General features: G+C 45.1%; 1 protein-coding gene across 5 annotated transcripts in view; it reads right to left on the bottom strand.

Moving 5' to 3' along the window:
* Map3k20 (mitogen-activated protein kinase kinase kinase 20) overlaps positions 1 to 24,371 on the bottom strand; it is a 188,993-nt gene that overhangs the window by 24,401 nt on the left and 140,221 nt on the right. For 4 of the 5 annotated variants that reach the window (XM_045146950.1, XM_045146949.1, XM_045146948.1 and 1 more), the window contains exons 12-16: positions 21,850 to 21,894; positions 19,855 to 19,885; positions 19,608 to 19,747; positions 14,561 to 14,623; positions 13,086 to 13,178 (exon numbers count right to left, since the gene is read on the bottom strand). In XM_045146950.1, the coding sequence (XP_045002885.1) occupies positions 13,086 to 13,178; positions 14,561 to 14,623; positions 19,608 to 19,747; positions 19,855 to 19,885; positions 21,850 to 21,894 (372 nt within the window). Of the gene's footprint in view, positions 1 to 2,044; positions 2,169 to 13,085; positions 13,179 to 14,560; positions 14,624 to 19,607; positions 19,748 to 19,854; positions 19,886 to 21,849; positions 21,895 to 24,371 lie in introns of those variants that run through there. The other variant, XM_045146951.1, reaches the window with a different exon arrangement.

Raw genomic sequence — 24,371 nt, forward strand, 5'->3', positions numbered from 1 at the left:
TTATACTTTAGGGCTGGATGGATGGCATAGTGGTTAAGGCGCTTGCCTGAAAAGCCAAAGGACCCAGGTTCAATTCCCCAGGACCTATGTTAGCCAGATACACAGGGGGCGCATGCATCTGGAGTTCATTTTCAGTGGCTGAAGGCCCTGGTGCGCCCATTCATTCTCTCTGTCTCTCTCTCTCTCTCCCTCTTTCTCTGTCAAATAAATTAATAAAAAAATTAAACTTTAAAATTTGGGGTAAATTGGGGCTGGAGAGATGGCTTAGTGGTTAAGCGCTTGCCTGTGAAGCCTAAGGACCCCTGTTCGAGGTTCGGTTCCCCAGGTCTCACGTTAGCCAGATGCACAAGGGGGCGCACGCATCTGGAGTTTGTTTGCAGAGGCTGGAAGCCCTGGTGCGCCCATTCTCTCTCCCTCTATCTGTCTTTCTCTCTGTGTCTGTCACTCTCAAATAAATAAAATAAAAAAAAAAAATTTGGGGCAAATTCAGAGATAATACTCTGTTTATTTTTTCCTCCTACCAAAATTTGATTGGAACTACCAACAATGTAGATAAATCTTCAGAATAAACCTAAGACCAAGGTCATCTGGGATACTTCAGAAGAAAACAGACCCCAAAATTTGGCTGTCAGACCTTTATAAATTATCTTCTCTTTTCTTTTCTTTTTTTTTTTTTTCAATGTAGGGTCTCACTCTAGTCCAGGCTGACCTGGAATTCACTATGGAGCCTCAGAGTGGCCTCGAACTCATAGTGATTCTCCTACCTCTGCCTCCCGAGTGCTGGGATTAAAGGCATGTGCCACCATGCCTGGCTCAAATTATCTTTTCTTGAAGGTCACAACCATTAAGGACAACTTCATGTACATTCTTACTGAGGTAATGTGCATGTAATAAAACACACAGACTTTACGTGTATAGGTCAGGGAATTTTGACTAGTATATATACCTGCATAGTCAACAAAAGAAGCAAGACACTTCCAGTTCTCCATAAAGCTTCCTTTCCCCGGCAAGCCCTTGCCCTATCCAGAGGTTGTCACTGTTCTGATTTGTCCCCACAGGTCAAGTTGTACAGGGCTGCTGGTGTGTGTGTGTGTGTGTGTGTGTGTGTGTGTGTGTGTGTGTGTGTGGCGTCAGGTTTTTGAGATCAGTCTGTGTTATGGAAGCCTCACAGTCTAACCTTATTTTAGAGAATGCTGTCCTTGTTTTATAGATAGAGACACTGAGGCTTGGGTACTGGACAGATCCATGTTACCACGTCATTCAGCCCCGTGGAACTGGAATTCAAATCCTGGATACGTTAAGTGTAATCTTAGATATACTGGCTTTCATGTTCCTGCCTTTTCTTCTCTCTCCACAAATGGAGAAAAGCCCCAAATCACCTAAGAATGTTCAGGGTGCTAGCAAAAAGGCCCGCACTGAGGAAGTAGCTTAAAACATGAGCTAGCTGGAGCCTAGTCAGAATAAACTTTCAAGATTTCCGAGTGGGGAGTTGGGGGGTCGTCGTAGCAAGTAACTGGCTGGTGTGAAGATAAGAAGTAACGCCAGATGAAAATTAAAAAATACGATAAAAATATTGGTCATGCTGGCACTGGAAGTGGGGAGATGCTGATGGTGGGGGCTCAGAAGGTGCCTTTACATGCGCCGCCATTATCCAGCTCAGCTGCTGGAACCTGCTGCGTTAAAGGCAGGAGAGTGGCGCATCCCGTGACAGCACCTGGGTTATTTATCATTAAGTGTAACCCGGCTCCACTATGTTTTATCATGCTGCCTTTAAAGGGAAGATAATACAAGTATGGTTAATTTGCTTCTCTTCTTTATCTATACAGTGTCACGACCCACCATGGCTTTGTCCCATGAGATTTGTTTTTTCAACCCCAAAGAAATCCACAAGAAACTCTCCCTAAAAATTCCATTAATAACCTCTTTCAGTGCGTATAGGTTGCAGGGTCTGGAACTAAGAATGTTTTAATCTCTTCAGCAAAACAATGTCTCATAATGATGTACAGGACCGTTGCTGCGCTGATGAAGAGTCATACATAATTCAGCACCTTTCACTTTGGCATCACTGTGATATCCTCATTAGCCGTGGCTCACAGTGTCTGTCAGATGGTGTCCGTGCGAACGCAGGCATTATATTGTCTTTGAGATGTGCAGCTGCTTCCATGACACTGCCAGTATATAAAAACATGACGCCAGTTTGTTTTATTTAGTGCTAAACCTTCCAGTTTGTAAAAACAAGGCTGACACAGAGCCTGACATGAGGCAGTGAAAATAATTAGCTCTCATTTTCTCAGCCTCCTATTTCCTTCTCCCTGCTGTGTTCTCTTTCCACTAAACCACCACATGTCAGTCGAAATGGGAGGCAATTAGTGGGCTCATTTCAGTCCCCACAACTGTGCTGAAAAGAAAGTATTTATGATGGCACAATGAACAGCTGAAAGATTAAATAACATTTGCCTTTTGAAAAGAAAATGACTTCTAGCTAAATGGGCAATTTTTGATTATTCTCAAACAAGCTTAGAGTAGTTGGTTTTTAAAATACAAGAAAGGAAAATGAGTCGTTTTTAGGTGAAAGAATCAAATAAAACTTGACACAGTAATGCAAATAACTGATGTTTTATTGCAAAATATGTAAATGTGTTATACCCTTAACAATGGTGTGTGTCTAAGGTCAGGGCAGACTGGTGCCAAGTAGACACAGTGGAGATAAGGTTCTTATACTGCCTTTTGGGGGTTGTTATTGGAGTTATGTATGAAAAAGGGACCTTAGGGATGATGTTAAAATAAAGTGAACTGAATCAAGCAAGGCATACTTTCATATGATGCACGACACAACACTTTTGAATATCTAAGATGGTTTACATGTCAGCTGACATGCTTAGAAAGGCTCCCTTCTTTCTTTTAACTGTATTTGAAATAAGAAGATACTAGATACTCATCTTGTTAAAAAAGAATAATTAGTCTTGCTATTGATTTGTCAGGAATTAAGAATCTATTCTACCTCAGGCTTGGTTTCTTAACTAATACAATGACTTGGCCTATCTGAGTACTGGTTAAAGTCTTTTAATAAGGGAAGTTTGCTTCATTGAGATCTTTTACCCAGGACCCTCAAAGCATAAAAACAGAACTACCTGCTAACTTGTTCTCCATCTCCAGTGACACTAGAAACAAGGACAAGCAGAATGGCTTCGGAAAAATCTTCATCTTTCAAGTGAGGACTGTTTACCAGCTGAGCTATATTTAAGCCACAGTTCTATGTCTAGAATTGATATGTTTGTCCTGTATCTTTGATTTCCTAACATGATGCTTTTAATTTTATTTCAAACAATCTGGCCCTTTTGGAGTTGACTATTCTCCAGATCTGTAAGTTTTGAGGCCTCCTCAGAACAGAACATACAGTGACCCCAGAAGCTTTGTAAACCTGTTTCTAAAGCAAAGACTGTCTCGATCCACATGCATACTTGCAGCTGTCCTCATGGAGTTCCCAAGGACAGCTCCAGCAAGTTCAAGAGATAGCCACCAACACAAGGTTTGCTCTTCTGTCCCCAACTCTATTTTTACTTTCCACAAACTTGAATTCCCCTTTTTGATTCATCCAGTATGGACAGTGTGAGATGACATTAGACAATGTTGACTCAAGGAGACTTAAACTGACAAATGGGCTCATTAGAGACTGGAGGTGTTTTTAAGCTAATAGCAAAGCTCGAAATCAGCAGCAGTGTGTTTGTAGTTTATCCATGCCTATGTATTCTCACATCATGCTACCCAGCTATTTGCTATTTTTAAAGAATTCATAGTCTGATTAAAAAGACCAAGAGTGACCCAACAGTGTGCTGGAGACAGCTCTCACAGGCTCATGGCTTGTCCCCATCTCAAGTTCAGTGACACCAGGGTAAGTGGAAGTCAGCCTCAGTGGGAATATTTACACCATGACAATCTGCAAGTCACACAGCAGGGCTGCTTTCTGCAGTTGTTGGTCCCTGGCATGTGGCATCTATGTGTGGCTGTCATTCCATCAGTAGGCTTGCACAGAGCACCTCACCCAGTTGGGCTTTAGTGTTATAGGTGGCTCTCTAGCCCATGTGACAGAACACAATGCCACACTCTGTGATTAGAAATCAGAGGCAAGTTATGCATTTGTAAATTTCTGAGCTGCATTTGTTTCTATGCTGTCAATTAAAATATCTTCTTTCTTTCTTTCTTTTTTTTTTTTTGAAAGACTACTCCATGGAAGTATGATTAACATGCAAACACTGGACATATCTAATGTGAACAAGTGGATCAGTCTGGGGATAAATAACATCTTTGAAACCATCACCATAATCTGTGGCTGCGTAGCTATCATCTCCCAAAGTTTTTTTAAATATTTTATTTATTTATTTGAGAGTGACAGAGAGAGAGAGAGAGAGAGAGAGAGAGAGAGAGAGAGAAAGAGAGAGAGAGAGAATATGGGTGTGCCAGGTCCTCCAGCCACTGCAAACAAACTCCAGATGCATGTGCCACCTTGTGCATCTGGCTAACGTGGGTCCTGGGGAATTGAGCCTCGAACCAGGGTCCTTAGGCTTCATAGGCAAGTGCTTAACCGCTAAACCATATCTTCAGCCCATCTCCCAAAGTTTCCTTGTGTCCTCTTACTTGTTGCTATTGTTAATTTTGTGATAAGAACGTTTAAGATCTGCCGTCTTAGCAAAATTCTAAGTCCACAACACAGGAGTGTTAACTGTAGACACTGCTGTGTCATTGGATTTCCAGGACTCATTCTTATTGCATAGCCAGAACTTTGTACCCTTTGGCTAATACGTGCCTGCTTCCTCCTCCCTGAAACTTGTATGACTTCTAGAGCCTATCACTGTAAGCACCAGTGCTTGGTTACAAATACAAATATATGTCTGGGTACATATCTCCTCCCCACATAGCTAATTATGGAAAATGAATTTCTCCACACTAATTTTTTTTTTTTTTTTGAAGTAGAGTCTCACTGTAGCCCAGGCTGACCTGGAGTCTCAGGGTGGCCTCAAACTCATGGCGATCCTCCTACCTCTGCCTCCCGAGTGCTGGGATTAAAGGCATGCGCCACCACATCCGGCTCCCCCACCCTAAATTTTTTAATCAGTTTAGCATATATCAAAGTAGAGAAAAGCTCTGCTTTCAGCCGTTCTGTAATTTAGAAAAGGTGTTGGATTTATACCTCCTTACAAAATCTTATTTTCTTTGGACCCTGTTATTTTTTTCATGTTTATCTAGCCATTTATAAAAATTACACAACAGGGGGCAAAAGCTCTATTTGACAGCTTTTGATATTTATAGTGCTCTGAGAAAGGGCCTGGAGATTCAGTGAAGTTTGTGAAATGCAACACTTCACAAGTGGTATAATAAAGGCTCAGTACAATGCAAGTGTGAAGCAGTGGTAGCAGCAAGCTCTAACCTACAGACTGAGAAGCAGAGCTGTTGACTGAACCACTTTGGTTGTGGGTGGAGAAGCAGCCAGCAGCTCCCAGGCCAAGGCTGGGGGAGGCTGAGGAACAGAGGCAGAAGGGAAGCATCCTCCTGCGGGGCGGCACCAGTCTGCTGCAAAATGTCCCTTTCATTTTCTCTTCCAGGTCCTCCTGAGCCCTCCAAACACTTCCCAAAAGGAGATTGGAAGTGGTAGTCATTTGGAAGGTAAGGCTTGACCTAGAAGCAGATTTCCATTTAAGGGTCCACTGTTGGGGAATGCTGGGAGAGAGAGAGAGAGAGAGAGAGAGAGAGAGAGAGAGAGAGAGAGAGGGAGGGCGATCGAGTGCTGGGTCAGCTCCTCCTCTAACCCTGATCTGTCACCTATGACAGTAGGTCACCTGAGAGCCACAGGCACACAGCCTCTGTCAGATTTCTTCTGTTCCATGGGTGCGTGCGTGGGCGCGCGCATGTGTGTGTGTGTGTGTGTGTGTGTGTGTGTGTGTGTGTGTGGTAAATAAGGACTCAGGGATAAAGACTGACTGTTTGGCACTCACAAAACAGTGGATGACTCCCCAGTAGTTCCTGGCTTACTCTGCTTTTGAATTTTTATGACACAAAGTCTCAGAAAGAGCTTGGTGAGAAAACTGCTGGGTGATTTGATACTTTATCCCTTGGCAATTTGAGCATCAATATTCCTGACTGGTGAGCTGATAAGAGATATAATAATAAACCCTATGCAGCTGAATGTTTCAATAAAAAAGGGTGGTTGCAGCCCTGGGGAGTGCGTGAAGCTGCCTGAGGTCTGGAAGCTGCGTTCCTTTTGTATCAAGCCAAAGGCTTTACAGTGCAAAGCACAGGGTATTTTCTACACAAAACAAAAATTGTAGTAATGTAGTAGGAAGTGTCTAAACCCAACTGATCACTAGCGTTCATCCTTGGAGGACTGATGGCCCTTCCAGGTGGTGAGGGCTGGACCTGCCTCTCAGCAAATGGAGGCTCCGGCCAAGCCACTTCACCTCTCTTGGGTTTCTTCCCAGGGACGCTAATACAGGGTTGCTGCTCCCCATCATGTTGAGTTGCGACAATGGAATAAAACATGCTTGCAAAGTGTCTGCCAGAAGTATGAGGTATGTCCCAGGCATTTCCTGCCCCTCACATGGAAGGCATTCAAGACGAGCAAGACGCAATTTCTGCCAATTTCATTGCCAGAACTTCTAGGATGCCTTAAGATATAATGTTATTTCAATGAATAATTAACCATACTCCTTATAAACAGGTCAAGTAGGGTAAAAGCTCATTCTCGTTTATTACTTTAAATTTCCAGTGGAGCCTTTGGTTCAAACATGTTTTTTTTTCCTGCCAGGTGGTTTCAGGAAAGGAAGTAAAAAAAAAAAAAAAAAAGAAAACACATTTCATTTGTGGGAGAAAGCCACTGGTGGGCATAAGGCTAGGGTCTGGTTAGGTCCTGGCTCTCCAGTGTGTGTGTGGGGGGGAGGGGACAGTAGGTCTGTGTTGTGCCCGGGACTGGGTCCTGGTTAGGTCTGGGCTCTCCCGCGGGGCAGCAGGATAGACCTAGATCATGGGTCAGGTGGCAGTACGGATGCCCTGACTCCTAGAGCAGGCATAGGCACTCGAGTATGGACCATCTTACAAGGTTCTGCAACTCAACCTCATTTTGTGCCATATCCCATCTGCTAGAAAAATGAAGTTAAGAAAATAATTTAAGTTGTGTTCCTAGGACAAAGGTTGATGGATCACACAATGAAAAGGGGTTTTTCCACTGTGTCTCTTTGTGAAGTTGTGTACACAGTCATATTTTCATTGTTTGTTCTTAGTAGGCTTCAAGTTACTGAAATGCCACGACACTTGAAATGTCCCCCTCAGACCCTTGCTGGTGGCTCTTCTGGGGAGAGAATACGGAGTCTTCAGGAAGTGGGGCATTCCCGGTCAAAGTAGGTTACTGGTGGCGGGCCTTTGTACATGACATCCATCCTCTAGTTCCTGTTGTGCTCTCTGCTTCTTGGTCCTCCATCATGACACAAATAGCTCTAGCATGTTCTCTCACTGTCGTGAATGGAATTGCACCACCATGCCTTCCTGCCATGAAGGAACCCTCGAAAACCAGGAGTCGGAATAGATTTGTTCTGTCTTAAGTGGTTTCTGGTCGGCATTTCTGTCACAGTGACACAGAAGTAACCAACACACTACTTTTAGTTTACCGGGTGGTCTTTCCCCAAGGCACAGGGAAGAGGTTGCCGCTGTCTTCATGAAAAGAATCACTGCTATCCATTAGTACAGTGAATCCTTTTAGGAAAAAAAACCTCTCATTTTACCACTTAAGCAAAGGGAAGAACAAGTTAATGTTTCTAATCTGAAAACTCTTAGGTCTGGAGAGAATTCTCAAAGTTCCAACTTTGCTTGTAAGGTTGATCCTAGTCATACAGTGGATTTCAAAGATGGGTTTATGAGAACTTAGTTAATGGGCCAATGGAACAGAGTTTTCTTCTATGTGTCCATACATGTGTGTGTATATGTATGTGCCTGTGCACATGTGTATGCAGGTAAATGTGCATGTATGTGTGTGGAGGCCAAAGGACAACCTTGGGTATCATTCCTCTGGAACCCCATTCATCTTTCTTTGCTTTTCTTTTGACACAGGGTCTCTCATGGCCTGGAACTTGCCAGGTAAGTTAGTCCACTGGTTATGAGCACCTGTCTGCACCTCCCCAGCATCGGAATTACAAGTATACGTAATGTCTTGCTTTTTTATATGGGTTTTGGGAGTGGAACTCAGGTCCCCACCCCTGCACAGCTGAGCTATCTCTCCAGGCTGGTCACGGGGCTTTCATGTGAATTGGAATTTCAGTTCAAAGTACATTTATGAAGAAGTACTTTATAATGCTAGGGTATGGGTTAGCATAATTGGCTCTTTTAACAGTGGGACATAATCTATTCCATGATTGTTTTATTTAAGTTTGTAGATGATATAAATATCTTAGGCCAGGTATGTCAGCTAGCACATGTTGAACACAAAGGGAAAAACAAAGGTCATAATTTCTGACCCTGGCTGCTCTCACCTCACTCCTCTAGACACTCCCTTTCTCTTGTTATGGTTTATTATCACTGAAATCAATGAGATGAAATAAAATATTTGACATCTCCAGAAAGAAGTATCCTCTAAAAAGAAATTTTACTTATTATAATCAGATGACTATTTTCCAATGGTCCATCAACCTCTTCACGTCCACTTCAATACTTACCCTTCCAAACAGCTTTCCCCAGTTAACCTCACTCCTGTATAACTTTCTTAGGCATTTAGCACCTTAGAGTTACATCCACACTGTAGGGGTTACTTCTGAGCAGTTCCTTTATAGCACCATCTATCCTGGTGTCCGTATTAGGAACCTTTGGCCCCATCCTAGCCCCTCTCTCTCTCTCAGTAATTCTGTCTCAGTGTCCTGGGAGCCAGGCTGCTGCCCCTGCCTTGCTCTTTCTTCATCATCACGTTTACCCTGCTTCTCTGACCTATCTATTCAAAGATCTTTCTTCTTCTAGTCTGCCCCTTCCCAATTCTCCTTCCTCTGCTTCTGAGAAATGTTTTACACAGTCCAGATTCTACCTGCTCTCTGCCTCAAACCCTTCAGTCATCTTAGCACACCAGGGGGTTCCTTCTGTGGTCACCAATATCCTCTCCAGCCTCAACTGTCTTCACACTGCTCCCCTGCACCCTGCTCTGCTGTCCCAGGGGGAGGATGCTTGGGTTGAGTCGTTAGGTCTCATGGAAACAAAGGCAAGAAGAAAAGTCTCTGTGTTTGCCTGGCTTCATGAATGAGCTCTGCACACATTGTTCCTATGCCTTTCTCTACCAAATAAATCACAATTTTCAAACGTTAGTCAAACAGCATGTATATCAGGCGGATTTCAGACCATTCCTCACTTCTTTCTCATCTCTAGCAGACTTGCATCCAGTGCGTGCCCATTAAATAATATGGATGGCAATGGAAACATTCCCTCTGTTGTACTGTAACTACTCAATGATCTATTTATTTTATTTTATTTGGTGGTGGTGGGGGGGAGAAACAGAGAGAGAAGGGAGGGGAGAATATGAGAATGGGTATGCCAGGGCCTCTAGCCACTGTAAACAAACTCCAGATGTAAGCGCCACCATGTGCATCTGGCTTATGTGAGTATGGGGGAACTGAAGCTGGGTCCTTAGGTTTTGCAGACAAGTGCCTTAACCAGTAAGCCATCTCTCCAACCCCAGACTATACTTTTTGACTTTGTGCTTTGAGCATGTAACAAGAAGCCTGCCACCCGGAAGGTCCTCAGCCTGTCTGCTGAAGGAATGAATGAAATTATTATACTAGGCATATAACCCAGGGGCAGCTTTGGAGGAATTGGGGGTTAGCTCAGTGGTCAAGTACTTGCCTAGCACGTGCAAAGCCCTAGGTTCGATTCCCAGGACCAGAAAAAAAAAATCACACATACCCCACAAGGAATAATCACGTATTGGGCTGGGGAGATGGCCAGTGGTTAAAGGTGCTTGTTTGTAAAGCCTGTCAGCTTTGATTCAATTCCCCAACACCCACCTAAAGTGAGATCCAGAAAGTGGCTTTCATTTGCAGGGGCAAGATACCCTCACACATCCATATACACACACACACAATGTGTGTTCACACGCAAATAAATAAAAATAAGTTTTATTAAAAAGTTGTGGGATCTGAGCCAGGCGTGGTGGCGCATGCCTTTAATCCCAGCACTCAGGAGGCAGAGGTAGGAGGACTGCCATGAGTTCGAGGCCACCCTGAGACTACATAGTTAATTCCAGGTCAGCTTGGGCCAGAGTGAGACCCTACGTTGAAAAACAAAAACAAAAACAAAAACAAAAAACAAATAATTGTGGGATCTTTAAGCTTGTGGATAACAGAGCTCAAGAAATCTATATAATTCTGGCTAAAACAGACCACTGTATTTAGTCTTAAATATCTTCCTAGCTTCTAATTTTTAATAAAAATTTTTTTTCCATTTTTCCACATTAACCATCATTTCTTCACTGACTGAAACATTTTCATGCTTGAGACCTCTTGACAAGTCTTTCTCAAAGAAATCTCTGAGCCATAAAAAGGTTAAAGCAAAGAGAACTCATAAATCAATGGATGTAATTGAGGATGAAGGAAGCAGACTGATATGTGTAGTTTGTTTACCATCAGGCAGACTTGGGATGCCCACAGCTACAGAATGTCAGTGTTAGAAGGTCCGTCCGTGTTACAGGAGAGAAAGGAACTTAATCTCCCATGCTGTTTCTGTCTGATTCTAAACTGTTTCTGTCTGATTCTAAGAGGATGCAGAGCAGCTTTCCTTTAACCACGTACTATGGCTGAAACAAGGTACATACAATTCCATTTAGCAGAAGCGTCAAGGTGCTTAAAGTGGTGTGGACAAGACCTCCCCAGCAGGGTCTAGACAGAGCAGCTTATAAGGCCCCGGGTGACATTCAACCATCCTAACAACTTCTAACCATTCCCCAGTACCAGTTCCTGGGATTGGCTTGGGATTAGCAAGTTTTACTAAGCAGTAGCCTGTGGGCCAGCCAAGCCTGCCCTAGAACTGCCTCAGTAACCAGCTATGGGTATGAGGAGTTATACTGATAAAGACCTTTGGCTCCTCAAAAGAAAATTTCAGTAAGTGTAGTAGTTAAGAGCTAGGGTTCTTGGGATAGAAAGGCCTATATTCAAATACTTATCATGCTACTTGCTGGCCATGTAACCCTCAGTCAAGGCACTTAGCCTCTCAGAACCTCAGTTTCCTCATTTGCCAAAGGAGGAAAGATGGAATGCTTGCACTATGATAGGTAACCTTCACTGTTAACTTAATTGGATTTAGAATCACCTAGGAGTGCCTGTGAGGGCTTCTCTTTTCTTCTTTCTTCCTTTCTCCCTTCCTTTTTCCTTCCCTCCCTCCTTATTTCTCTCTCTCTTTCTCTCTTTCTTTCATTTTTGGTTTTTTAAGATAGGGTCTTATTCTAGCCCCGGCTGGCCTGGAATTCACCATGTAGCCTCATGGTGGCCTCGAACTCACGGTAATCCTCCTACCTCTGCCTTTCAAGTGCTTGGATTAATGGCCTGTGCCACCACACCTGGCTCTAGATACTTATTTATTTATTTGAGAGAGACAGGCAGGTAGAGAGAGGGAGGGAGGGAGAGAATGGGTATGCTAGGGCCTTTAGATGCATCCACTACTTTATGTATCTGGCTTATGTGGGTCTTAGGGCATTAAATCTGGGTCCTTTGGCTTTCCAGGTAACTGCTAAGCCATCTCTCCACACACACCCCCACTTAAATATTTATTTGCAAGCAGAAAAAGAAAGAGAGAGAGAGAAGAGAAGAGAAGAGTGACACATAGAGAGAATGGGCATTTCAGGGCCTCCAGCCATTGAAGACTCCAGATGCATGTGCCACTTTGTGTATCTGGTCTTACGTGGGTACCGGGGAACTGAACCCAGGTCGTTACATTTTGCAGGCAAGTGCCTTAACTGCCGAACCAGTTCCCTGTGAGGGCATTTTTGGAGAGAATTAAATGAAGAGGGCTCACCCTGAGTATGGGTGGCACTACCCCATGGGTTGGGGTCTTGGACTGAATAAGAGGGAACAAAGGAGGAAGCATCCTGAGTGTGGATGTGAGGTGAGCAGCTTCCTTGCTCTGCCCTGTCTTCCAGCCATGGTGGACTGACTGGGAGCCCAAATCAACCCTTCTTCTCTGAAGTTGCTTTTGTCAGGCGTTTCTCAGTGACAGAAAAAGTAACTACCACAAATGCTGTCTGCCTGGCACACAATTAAGTAACCAATTAGTAGAAGTTATGAGCTATGTGTGGTAAACTGAAGGAGCACAAGTTGATTAAAAGTCTAACTCATATGCTACCTGGGCATTCCCCCCACGCCCAGGCTAAAATGACCTAACTATAAGCCTCAGCAAATGAGTGTAGGTCAAATGTCCTGCCGCCCTATTTGGACAGATAATTCAGACCTCTACACTGCCTACATTCCATTTTCTTTTTTTTTTTTTTTTTTTTTTAATTTTTATTTATTTAGTTGAGAGCGACAGATGAGAGAGAAAGAGAGAGAGAGAGAGAGAGAGAATGGGCACGCCAGGGCCTCCAGCCACTGTAAATGAGTTCCAGATGCATGCGCCCCCTTGTGCATCTGGCTAACATGGGTCCTGGGGAGTCGAGCCTCGAACTGGGGTCCTTAGGCTTCACGGGCAAGTGCTTAACCACTAAGCCATCTCTCCAGCCCCCTACATTCCATTTTCAAGTGTGGCTTTACTCATGGTACGAGAGCCAGGAGGGTGTGAGGCTGGGCAGTGTAAGGTCCCCCTGGAACTCCCTTTCCCTTCATTCATGCTTTGTGGCAAGCTGTGCTCAAGAGTTGGGGGGCTCTCTCTCAGGGTTCTTCACTAAAGGAGAGTCTAAGGTTCCTAGACTGAGTTCTGGAGGCAGCTTGCAACCTGTCAGTGAAACTCTGCTTTACAAAGTCAACACCTTTACCCAGAATCAAGTTACCAGGTGAACTGGGTGGGTGTATAAAGTCACGAGTTACAGTCAAGAAAAGAGTAGACTGAAATTTACCCAAAGGATATGAAATATGATTTACCTGTGGGCCAGTTCCTGGTTTCAAGTGAAAACCAAAAACAAGTTCAAGGTTCACTAATTTTTCCTCATTTTCTTCAGGCTCACCTCCTGAGTCCTAAAACACAGAACCAAATACCACTATTCAAGATGATAGCTTTCCTTTAAGTCTCATGTAAAGCAGGTAATTTCTTTTATTAAAATATTTTATTTTTACTTAGTTATTTGAGATGGGGGTGCGGGGGAGGAGAGTGGGCATACCAGGGCCTCTCCCTAACCACTGCAAACAAACTCCAAATGCACGCACCACCATGTGCATCTGGCTTACATGGGTCCTGGGAAATCGAACCTAGGTCCTTAGGCTTCACAGACAAGTGCCTTAACCGTTAAACCATCTCTCCAGCCCCTTAGGTAATTTCTTAATGCTAGTTTTCCCATTCTACTCTATTTAACTTCTGCTGACTTTTGGCTTATTATACAGGCTATAATAACTTAAAGCAAGAGCAATGGCATATTAGACCTTTGAAAACTTTGTGCTTCAGAATGAATGTCACAGTGCATCTGGCATTGTGCAAGTCAGTCTTAAAAATGCACTCTGCACTTGGAAATGCACTGAGATGTTTAACTTGAAAGTTTCAAGACACCCAGAGTATTTACAGATTGTTTTCAAGAAGGAATTCTGCAGCTTCTAGAGTGCGTGTGGGTGGAGGATGCAGGGCTGAAAGATGGAGAACCTTGGTTGATAGTGAATGAGTAGAACTCTGTATTACTTGCTAATTTTGTGGTGACATACCCCGTTTCCTTTAGACTATATTCAGAATAATTTGCTAAGTACAACAGTAGGCTTTCACTCTCCATGTTTTACTTCCTGTACTTTCAGTTACCTGTAGTCAACTGTGGCCCAAAAATGTTAAGTGGAAAATCCTAGAAATAAACAACTCAAAAGTTTTAAAAGTACCTTTTATCATAATCATACTGTTACAATTATTCTATTTTTCTTGGTGGTTATTATTAATCTCACACTGTGCTTAATTTGTATACTAAACACCATCCCAGGCATGTTTACATATGGGAAAACTGTGTATAGGACTCAGTCCTAAATTCATTTTCAGGCAACCACAAGTGTTGGAAATGTATTCCCATGGATAAGGGGGGGGGGGGCTAATATGTCACTCTAACAATCACCGTCCCACCCTCTCCAGTGCAGGTGATAACCCAGAGCTCTGCTGTGTGACTTCCAGAGCCAGGTGGGAGGCCAGAGGTCCTCACCTTTGGTTTTGGTGAGATGAGCAGTTCTTAGGTGTGCTGTTAATATTTGAACTTGCAGGGAATGCATATGTTCAACTTATTCACATCCTAGGCTTCAAAGGGTCCTTTGTTGGACACATGATTAAATTTTACTTCAAAGAACATTTTCCGACATCAGCAAATGCAGGTGTGGACACGGCAGGTGACTGTGTCAATAAAAGTAGCATACTTTTGATAAGAAGGGAACCTTACCTTAATTAGTGGTGGGAAGTGAAACAAGTTCAGGTAATCATGGGTTAGTTTCTCAATGGCTGACTGTAAAAAGAAAAGCAGAGGACTTGTTAATAATTTGATAATACCAAGAGAAGGTTAAAATTACTGAGCACATAAAACACATTCTTTTTAAAAAAGTTATTTATTTATTTATCTATTTATTAGAGAGAGAGAGGCAGATAAGAGAGAGCGAGACATTGGGTGCACCAGGGCCTTCAGTCACTGCAAACGAACTCAGACACATGTGCCAACTTGTGCATCTGGCTCACGTGGATCCTGGGGAATCGAACCTGGGTCCTTTGGCTTTGCACGCAAATGCCTTAACCACTAAGCCATCTCTCCAGCCCTGGAAAAGCATTCTTTATTTACATAGTTCATAAAACATCTTGGGTGATGTTAGTGTCCGTCGTCCATTGAGAGTAAACCCAAGCCTTCAAAGTAGTAGTACTTTACAATTATTTTGTTTTTAAAATTTTTCAAGGTAGGGTCTCACTGTAGCTCGGGCTGACCTGGATTTCACTATGGAGTCTCAGGCTGGCCTCGAACTCACAGTGATCCTCCTACCTCTGCCTCCCGAGTGCTGGGATTAAAGGCGTGCACCGCCATGCCCGGCACTTTACAATTATTGAAAGGAACAGGAAGGCATTTTCGAGATGGTAAACTACAGACTAAGCAACAAATCAAACCATTCTTCAAACACCAGCTGACTGTAACAGTGGTGAGTTAATGTTCCAGCACATACAACATGCACAGGAATGGACCACCACTGCCCATCAGGAAGCCGCAGCCTCACCAAGAGGACAGCGTGCTGCAAGGGAGCACCAAGACGTCGCAGGAGAGAGGACAGCTTAACTGATGAGGGTTTTGACATTCATCAGCTATTACTCAGCTTTTCTGTGAACTGCTCACGTACACGAGTGCTAACCTGAGAAAAACGAAATGCATTTTTCCCCCTAAGGCACAACGAAACCATGTCAACAATGTAACGAACACTTAACTGGATGCTCCATCATCTTTAGGATGGGACGGGGGCCACAGGCTCAGGGGAGAAGGGAGCCTCAGACAGGCTTAGTTAGACCGGGGATCACCTTGTAGCAAAAGGATAGTGGATATACTGAGCCACCTTCCAGGTTTGTCACTCCTCTCGGGCTGAGAGACTCTGTGAGAAGGTAGGCAGTGACGACTGTGCTTTCCTCAGTGGCACAGGGAATGAGGACAGGTTCTCACTATCACTGTGTGTGTGTGTGTGTGTGTGTGCGCGCACACACACACATGCTAGCTCAGGTGCCAGCAGGAGATAGTCCTGACAAGCACCAGGAGGGCATCCCTAGTGTGCAGTGCCCCTGGGCCCCACCCCAAGGCCCCTTGAAGCGTGTCCATCCGAATTGCCCAAAGAGTATACGCAAAGTCTGCCGCAGCAAGCTGTCCCCACATTTCCCTTCATCCCCCCCTCTCAAAACGCCTGTGCTCCCGCTGGGCTTAGTGGCATTCTATGGGTGACCTGTCTAATGCAGCTTGGTGTCAGCAGTGAGGCGAAGAGCCCATGTTCCTGAGCACAGATGGACACTTAACCACGTCACTCACTTAAGTGGGGAGCTCGTACCCCTGGAAACAGATTTTCCAGGTAGCAAACCCCTCAATGTAGAGGGAGGGACGAGTGACCACTGTCACACTGCACGAGTCACATATTAATTGGGGTCGATCTTCGTACAAGTTTCCAGGTGCCTCTTATCCAGAAAGATCTCTGAGACTCTCCTAACACCTGCTCTAGCCCACACCCTGAAGAATAGGGTGGCCGAGCTGGATTTGATGATGGCACCTGACCTTGAATCCATTTCTTCAAGGTATATCTCTGCCTCCCTAGGAACCTTAAAGCCACACACTTTGCCCTCTCTGACTGGGCCGGAGCCCACCTCACACCTCGATACACTGTGGGTCATAATTAGCCTTCTCCCGAAAGGCAAGTTCCCCTGCGCTTTCCTCCAACCACACTGTCTCCCTAACTCTAACAAGCCCTGTGTGTCAGGTCTTTATCAACCTAGGAGCTAAAGTCACAGTGATGGCCGACCCCCAGGGAAGACCTTCTGGGTCATGGGGAGGATCCTGCCCTGACACCCCGCCCCCCAACCCCAGGTGCTACTTGGCATCAAAGCATCCTCGCCGTGCGGGACTCTGTGCCCCTCTGCCACACTGGGTCCTTTTGGTCACAATTCTATGCCATAGCTCTTCACACCAGGCTCTCTTCATCCCCTACTTCCTGGACCACTGCCTTCCCCCCTGCCCCCCAACTACTTCTTAAGGTACACTGGCTATCAAAGACTGACAGCTTCCTGGAGGAGGACTGTTCTTGGTTAAGGGTTTAAGCGGAGCTGGGATTTCCTTATTTGTATTATTTAATGAAGTGAAAAATCATATACCACAAATTAGCCCTTTAAAGTGTGCACATCAGTCACACTCCCTCTCCAGTGAGTTCCAAAACTTTCCGTCACTCCCAGGGACTCTGTGCCCATTAAGAAATGCCCTCCCCTTCTCTCCTTGCCACCACTCCGCTGGCAGCCACTAGCTTGTTTTCTGACTCTGTAGGCTCACCTATTCTGGAGAGTTCATATATACAGACTATCAGTGTGGCCTTCTGGGTCTGGGTTCTTTCGTGAGCATTGTTTCCTGGCTTATCATAAGTAGCACATGCCCGTATCTCGTGTTTTTGTTTTTTTTTTTGTCGTGAACCCATGCACAGCTCTCTCACAGGTCCCCCCTCCCCCCCCACTTGCATTTCTGCTAAGGAGCCAGGCCTCATTATCCACTGTTATAACTTCCTAAAGGGTTTCAGAATCCAGGCCCTCCTTTCTAATCCACTGTAAAGTTTCTAGAAACAAAGTTTAAGCAGGCCAGTTCTCAAACCTTTCCAGTGTTGGTCACATTCCAGACCTCCGGCCCGAAGCTGGCAGCAGTCCAGGCACTGGCCCACCTTGGCTCCACGTCAGCCAGTGTGAGAGCTGCTCCTGCCCCACGCAGGGAGCAACCCAACCCCCTGGCCCTGGGAACGGGGGCACTCCGCTCCACTCAATTCCTTTCCATCCCTCCGGCCTGTGCATGTGTCTTGTCTTTTCTCTGGGATGTAAACACCTTCAGGGAAGGATGCCTTTGGATGCCAGCAGATGTTCACTTAGTTGATCAGTTAGAAAGAGTAAGGTTGGGTATTTCTTGTCTTAATGACACCTACCAAATAGAGGGGATGCTTGGGTTGCCCCTGGCCATGTCTGGGACTACTAAAGCACTTCTGGTTTTGCGAGGTATCATAGCTGCCACTCTCTTCTGCTCTGGCTTGTCCTTAAGGAAGTGGTCCTTTTTACAAAGATAGCAGAGGGAAAGGAGAAGTGGAGTGCCGTACTTGGCACCTGCCAAATAGGTCAAGATTTACAAAGTATCTCTTGGATCTCTAATCCTCTGTACTGCAGAAAATATTTTTTTCTATTGTGGCACATGTAAGCCACATGTAGAGCAAATTTGCTTTTTTTTTTTTTTTTTAAAAAAAAATTGTTTTATTTTGTGAGAGAGAGAGATGGACAGACAGAGTTGGTGTGTCAGGGCCTCAGCCACTGCAGTTGATCTCCAGATGCTTGTGCCACCTAGTGGGTGTGTGCAACCTTGCACTTGCCCTACCTTTGTGTGTCCGGCTATGTGGGATCTGGAGAGTAGAACATGGCTCCTTAGGCTTTGCACGCAAGTGCCTTAACAGCTAAGCTATCTCTCCTGCCCTAGAGCAAATTTTTTGCCAGCGTTTGGGATGAATGTTCACACGTGTGTTTTCTTGTCCACCTTGAAGGATGGAAGCTAGGCTGGCACCCTTTTGTCTTGCAGATGGTCTGGTGGTTTAGCGCCCAACCCTATCCCAAGGTGCTAAGGGACTGCAAACATGGTTCTAACATAAATCCAGGCTCTGTGTAATGAAAAGATTTCCTTTGCATCTTAATTGGACTTACATAGATAAGCCAGGGTGATAGCTCTGAGTAAAGGAGAACTTGTTGGCATGTTGAGAGAACCTCTGTGGAGGTTGGGATTTGGATAGGAAACTGTCTTCTCTTCTTTGCATCCTTCCTCCCATCTCTTGGGTATGATTGCATTCTCTTCTTGAGGGCCTTTCTTACTAAACTTCTAACATGGCTTCACACTGGGTTTTCCTTTTCCTGGGTGTGCCTAAGTTAAGGTTCCTACAAGTCTAGGAAAACTCCACAGGCTGCCGAGGGTGACAGGGTCGATGTGTGTTTCAGTCCCCTCACCACTGATGGTGGTTTTTGTCCCATGTAATAAATACAGAGACTTCTTGCACACATATTCCCATGACTTTGGATGGGGGTGGAAGCCTAGTTTGAGCTTGGGCCATGCACAGGCCAAAGGTTCTTAGGATTCTCCCAAGATGTTGGGCCTACTCAACATTGAGTGGAGTGATGACCCCCCCCCCCCGCCCCGCTAGTCCTGGGTGATGTCCGGCCTCCCCAGCATTGAGTGGAGTGATGACGCCCCTCCCCCGCTAGTGCTGGGTGCGGTGGGTGCTCTCTATGTACCATCCTGCCATATTTTTGGATCTCTGGGTCCACTAAGCTCAGTCCTCCACACAGGCCTTTCCTCTGACAGAGGGTCTCCCCAAAAAACAAGCTCTGCTTTATCCCTTCACCTGGTTAAGTACTACTTGTCCTCGGTGTTCAACCCCTTCCCCCTTCCTTCTTCATCTCAGTGCACCTCTCCTTTGGTGACATTTCTCACAGTTGTTATTGTGCAGTGCTGCCTGAATGCCATCTTCCCCATGAGACTAGAGGCACAGGGGTAATATGCCAGTGTACCCAGGCTCCTCCTGCTATGTCAGATGGCAATCTGTTTGTTGTTGGGTTATGAGGTGGGTGCTGGGCGGCACAGGGAGGCGCTGGCTATGGACATGTACGGAGGCATTTCAGCACAACTCCGTCAGCACCCGTAGGTGCTAGCAACGGGTGCTCAGATTTGTTGATGATATACCCTTCCCAACTACCTTAAAATGAATGATATGTCCCCTGGAGACAATGCCCATGTCTTTCAAGTCTTCCTCCTCCAGAAGCAGCAGCCGTTTGCCTGTGATGTTGTTTTCCTTAAACAAGCTGGCATAGCTACTCATTTCTACTGAAGAGTCACCTGGGAAGAGGGTGGAGGGGGGTGAGCAGAAGGCAGAAGGAAATGAGATAAATCACTTCCACAACAAAGTGAACTCCATGAATAAGAAGGTAACTTATTCCACTTGCCTTTTCCGACGAGCTGCTGAACCCAAAAATACTGTGAAGAGAGGACATACATGGTTTGGAAAGTTCACATATATGGGTAATGGCCATTCTTAACAGCAAAACACACAGCTTTCAATAAGTTCAAATAGCTCTCACTTAGCCACAAAGTAAGCTGGAAGAGTTTCTGTTCATACTTTTAAAACCCCAAGCTCTCAAGTTGGAGATATTCCTCCCAAAGGAGGTCTTGGACAGTTGAAAGATTTCCTTGGGGGGATATGTTAAATCTTCCTAAGAGGGTTCTTAGAGTCACTTTTGTACTGATGTGCAGGTGGCCCCTGGACTGCTGAAGGTCCCACATTTAGAAACCACATGAGCAATAGGGACCATGAGGCAGTGGACAGAGATGTCAGAATGAGGCATCTGTGTCAGGCCTGTCAGGTCACGATGGCCACATGCCATACACATGACAATGATTGGAGCTTCTTGCCCATAGCAAGGCTGCAAGATCTAGGTCCTTGGTCCCTGTATCTCACTTGGCACCTGTTCATTGGTGGCCACTGCTAGATTTTACCTTGGTGGACACATGGACAAGAGGTTAGACTCAGTCCCTTGGTTCTTGGGGCCCTTGACACCAGACTTTTCTTTAAATGGCTTGGAAATCACGCAACATCAGATCAAAGACTAAAAATAGCTCTGGAACTCAGTACTTGCATCCATTTCTTTTAGAAAGAGAAGGGCCACGGTTGTGGCTGGGAGAAAGAGGTTATGCAAGTGGGGCCCGGGGCTTAGGGAATGAGAAGAGACAAAGGGACCACATGCTGCAAAGCAAACATGGCTGCCTGATGCCATAGGAAGCTTGTCTTCACAATGATACAGGGGACAGAGGGGCATGCCCTGGCCCCCTCATCAGGTTGAGTTATGTAATAGCCCTTCCAGAGTTTCAGCCAGAAGTCTTTTCCTTGAGGCACGTTATGGCACCTGGCCTGTTTCCTAGGGTGGGGCCCATCCTTGGTATGGCTGGCATTCCATCTTTACTCTCTTCCTGTAATGGTGCCACTGAGTTTGTGAAATGGATCTAGACAGACCCGAGCCCCTGAGGTCTCTGATCAGCAGTTCTCAAACTGCTTTTGTCATTATATAAAGGTACGGAGACACACCAGGATGGGATTGCTCCTCAGGGGTTCTACCCAGAGCACAACATGCTGGGCTCCTTTGATTAAGCACTCTGTCTGCAGCCTCTCAGTGATGTGAAGCTCCCTGGCTGCAGCTCTGCGGGATGACTGCAAGCTCCAGTGCTGTTCCTCCAGGAAAGCCTAAAGTAAGGGTGGCAGCTAGGGAGCGGGCCCAAGGAGAGCAGAAACTCCATGCAGGGAGGTCAGCCCATCACTTCCTGTGCCACCTTCTCCACGGTGGCTCACTCAAGCCTGCATGCGACGGTTTAGGAAAATGAAAAAGATCAATTTTTTCAAGCATGCTTATTTGATTTCCTAGGCCATAGCTTTATTTTAGTTATTAATATTTATTGTATTCTGGAGTATTTTGAGGGACCCTTTAATGAGATTTGAAGAGATACATGTTTTGCTATGGAATCCTTATTTTCAGTTATCATATATATGACAACTGTATGATATATATATGTATATAATATTTTTTGTTAAAAGAGGGCTCTATCAACTTCTGTTGGTTAGATTTTCCTAGTACCCGAACTCTCTTTAGCTGCATTTAAAAAATATGTTTTACTTATTTAACTACTTACTTGAGATAGAAAGACAGAGAGAAAGAGAGAGGGAGAGAGAGAGAATGGGTACAACAGGGCCTCCATCCACTGTAAATGAATTCCAGATGCATGTGCCCCCTTGTGCATCTGGCTTACATGGGTCCTGGAGAATCGAACTGGGATCCTTTGGCTTAACCACCAAGCCAGCTCTCTAGCCCTTTAGCTACGTTTTTAAACTTGTGGACAAGTTTATGAACTCCCTGCCCAGGTCCAATGAGGCATGAACAGCAGCAGCTTACCACATCGTCTTCAGTCCATGCACCGATTTCAAAGGAAGGCAGCAGCTGTGTGGGAGATATGAATGAAATGAAAAAGGAAGTACTGTTACCCTCGTCTCTTGGTCTCTCCTCTCGTCTCAGCTCTCAGCTGCTGCTCTGGCTTGGCTCCTCTTGCAGGTTAGGCTGAGTGGACGTTTCCCTGACCTTCAGAGGACTTTCTCAGGGCTTCAAGGATTCTGACTCCAGAAGCCAGTGATATACGTAATTCCTGGCAGCATTCCATTCTCTTTTGTGAGCCGCTTCAGGGGGACTTTGTAAAACTTGGTATGTTCTTCTCTTGGTATGTGGCCCAGCAGGAAAGGTTTTATATCTCACAAGAGGGTTTTAGCATCAAGGAATTTCTGACATTCACCAGATACCAGAGCCTGCCTTAGAATTTCCAGCCAACATGAGGATCGGTTACCAATGGAAATGTCAAAGCGACCACTTGGTAACCAGATGACTTGTTATTGCTGTTTTCACAGGGGGATTCCCTAGCGTTTAATCTTTGGCTTGTATTATGTCTAACCAAATACCAGAACCCATGGAAGAAACAGGACATGTGAAATTGGAGCTGCTCTCAGGAACCCTGGGTATAGAGTTGCTCTAATGGCAACTGAAACACCTCCCTGTCAGGGACACACTAGAATGAAGACATGCAGAGCACTTCAGCATGTGCCATGCCCACAGCCAAAGAGCTTCTCACATCAGTGTGTCCCATGAAACAGTCTAAATAACAAATATGTACTTAACTTGAACAAGTCCATGACATATGGGCTTAGAGTGTGGTATAGCTATTCGCTTTAAGTAGCTTACATTGTCTAATGGTTGAATCACCACTGAGAAAACTTACCAGAGTGTCACCCAACCTGTTACAAATGAGACTTTTCATGGGTGAGCTGGAAAGTTTTGTTGCTTTTACTATCAGCCTGACAATCTGGTGGTGGAGAGTTAATCTTGCTACACTGCAGGCATTTATTTTGCATTTGCATGTTCAAAACTGTTAGGCGCAGCTCCTTTAAGGAATTTTACTAGACATGAGGGTGAATCAGGCATAGATTACACACTGGAGAGACCAAGGACACTCCCTTCATGATTTACTCAGGGTCTAGCATACAATGCCTGTTAAATTTGATTGAACTATCTAACAGAATGAATGAAATGGAAGGATGCATGCACTCAACAAACAGATTGATCAGGTCAGTGCCAAAGGGTGAACAAAACCCAGTGCTTTCGCCAGGGTTCCCGAGCATATGATGGGAGATGGAAGGCAATGGCTTGAGTTGGTACTGCAGGCAGCAGAGAGGTGATGCCAGGTGAGAGGGCAGTGGGTGTGGCATGTTCACTTAACAGGATGCAGCGAGCTTGTGTTGCAGGAAAAGTGGGAGGGTGGGGGAGGCAGGCAGGAGGGGGTGGCAGAGTAGATTTTGTGTTCAAAAACTCAATGATTTCTCTCTCTCCCTCTATCTGTCTTTCTCTCTGTGTCTGTCACTCTCAAATAAATAAATAAAAAATTAAAAAAAAAAAACCAATGTTTGAAAGAAAAAAAAAGGGCTGGAGAGATGGCTTAGCGGTTAAGCGCTTGCCTGTGAAGCCTAAGGACCCCGGTTCGAGGCTCGGTTCCCCAGGTCCCACATTAGCCAGATGCACAAGGGGGCGCACGCGTCTGGAGTTCGTTTGCAGAGGCTGGAAGCCCTGGCGCGCCCATTCTCTCTCTCCCTCTATCTGTCTTTCTCTCTGTGTCTGTCGCTCTCAAATAAAAAAAAAAAAAACAATGTTTGAAAAAAAAAACAATGTTTGAAAAAACTCAATGATTAAAACAAATATGAATGTGCAGGATTTGAGGATATGCAACCAAACCATACACAAGCTGCTTCAGGAACATAGAGTGTGTGCTTAAACGAATATTATTCTCCATGCATTATCTCCCCTGGGTGCTTTAGTTCCCTCAAGGATTACCTCTTCCCTCCTCTGAGACACTGCGGTATGTTGCAGTCGTCAGACACTCACCTGCTTTAATAATGTGGAAGAGAAAAAGGTTGAAGCTGAACTTGATCAAAGAAAATGCACGGCAAGTTCTATCTCCTCCCAGGGCAGCTGCGTACAACTGCAGGAACATAACACCTCCCTTCTCCCGTCATGGACATCAACGCGAAAGAGGGAGCTTTTCGACTCGTTCAAGAAACCCCAGCCTTGCGTTATAGAACTGTTTCCCTGAATTAAGGCAGACCTTTGGAGGAAGCATGCATGCATTTGATGTTTTGACTTTTACCTAATTTCCAAATGTTGTATACTAAACAAAATTGAGAAATACAGTATTTCCTGAAAAAAAGGTTGCCAACGAAACAACCAGCGCCTCTGGTTTTTCTGTGCAAAGGAGAGCAGCGATCTCTGTGGTAGCTGTCAACATGGTGCCACAGGACAGGCCCTGGACGCAGCCCGAGCTGCCAGGAGGCTGCGGGAAGCAGGCAGGGGTCAGTGGGAGCATGGCTGGAACCATGCGC

This window comes from Jaculus jaculus, chromosome 4 (assembly GCF_020740685.1).
Source record: "Jaculus jaculus isolate mJacJac1 chromosome 4, mJacJac1.mat.Y.cur, whole genome shotgun sequence".
NCBI classification, from domain to species: domain Eukaryota; kingdom Metazoa; phylum Chordata; class Mammalia; order Rodentia; family Dipodidae; genus Jaculus; species Jaculus jaculus.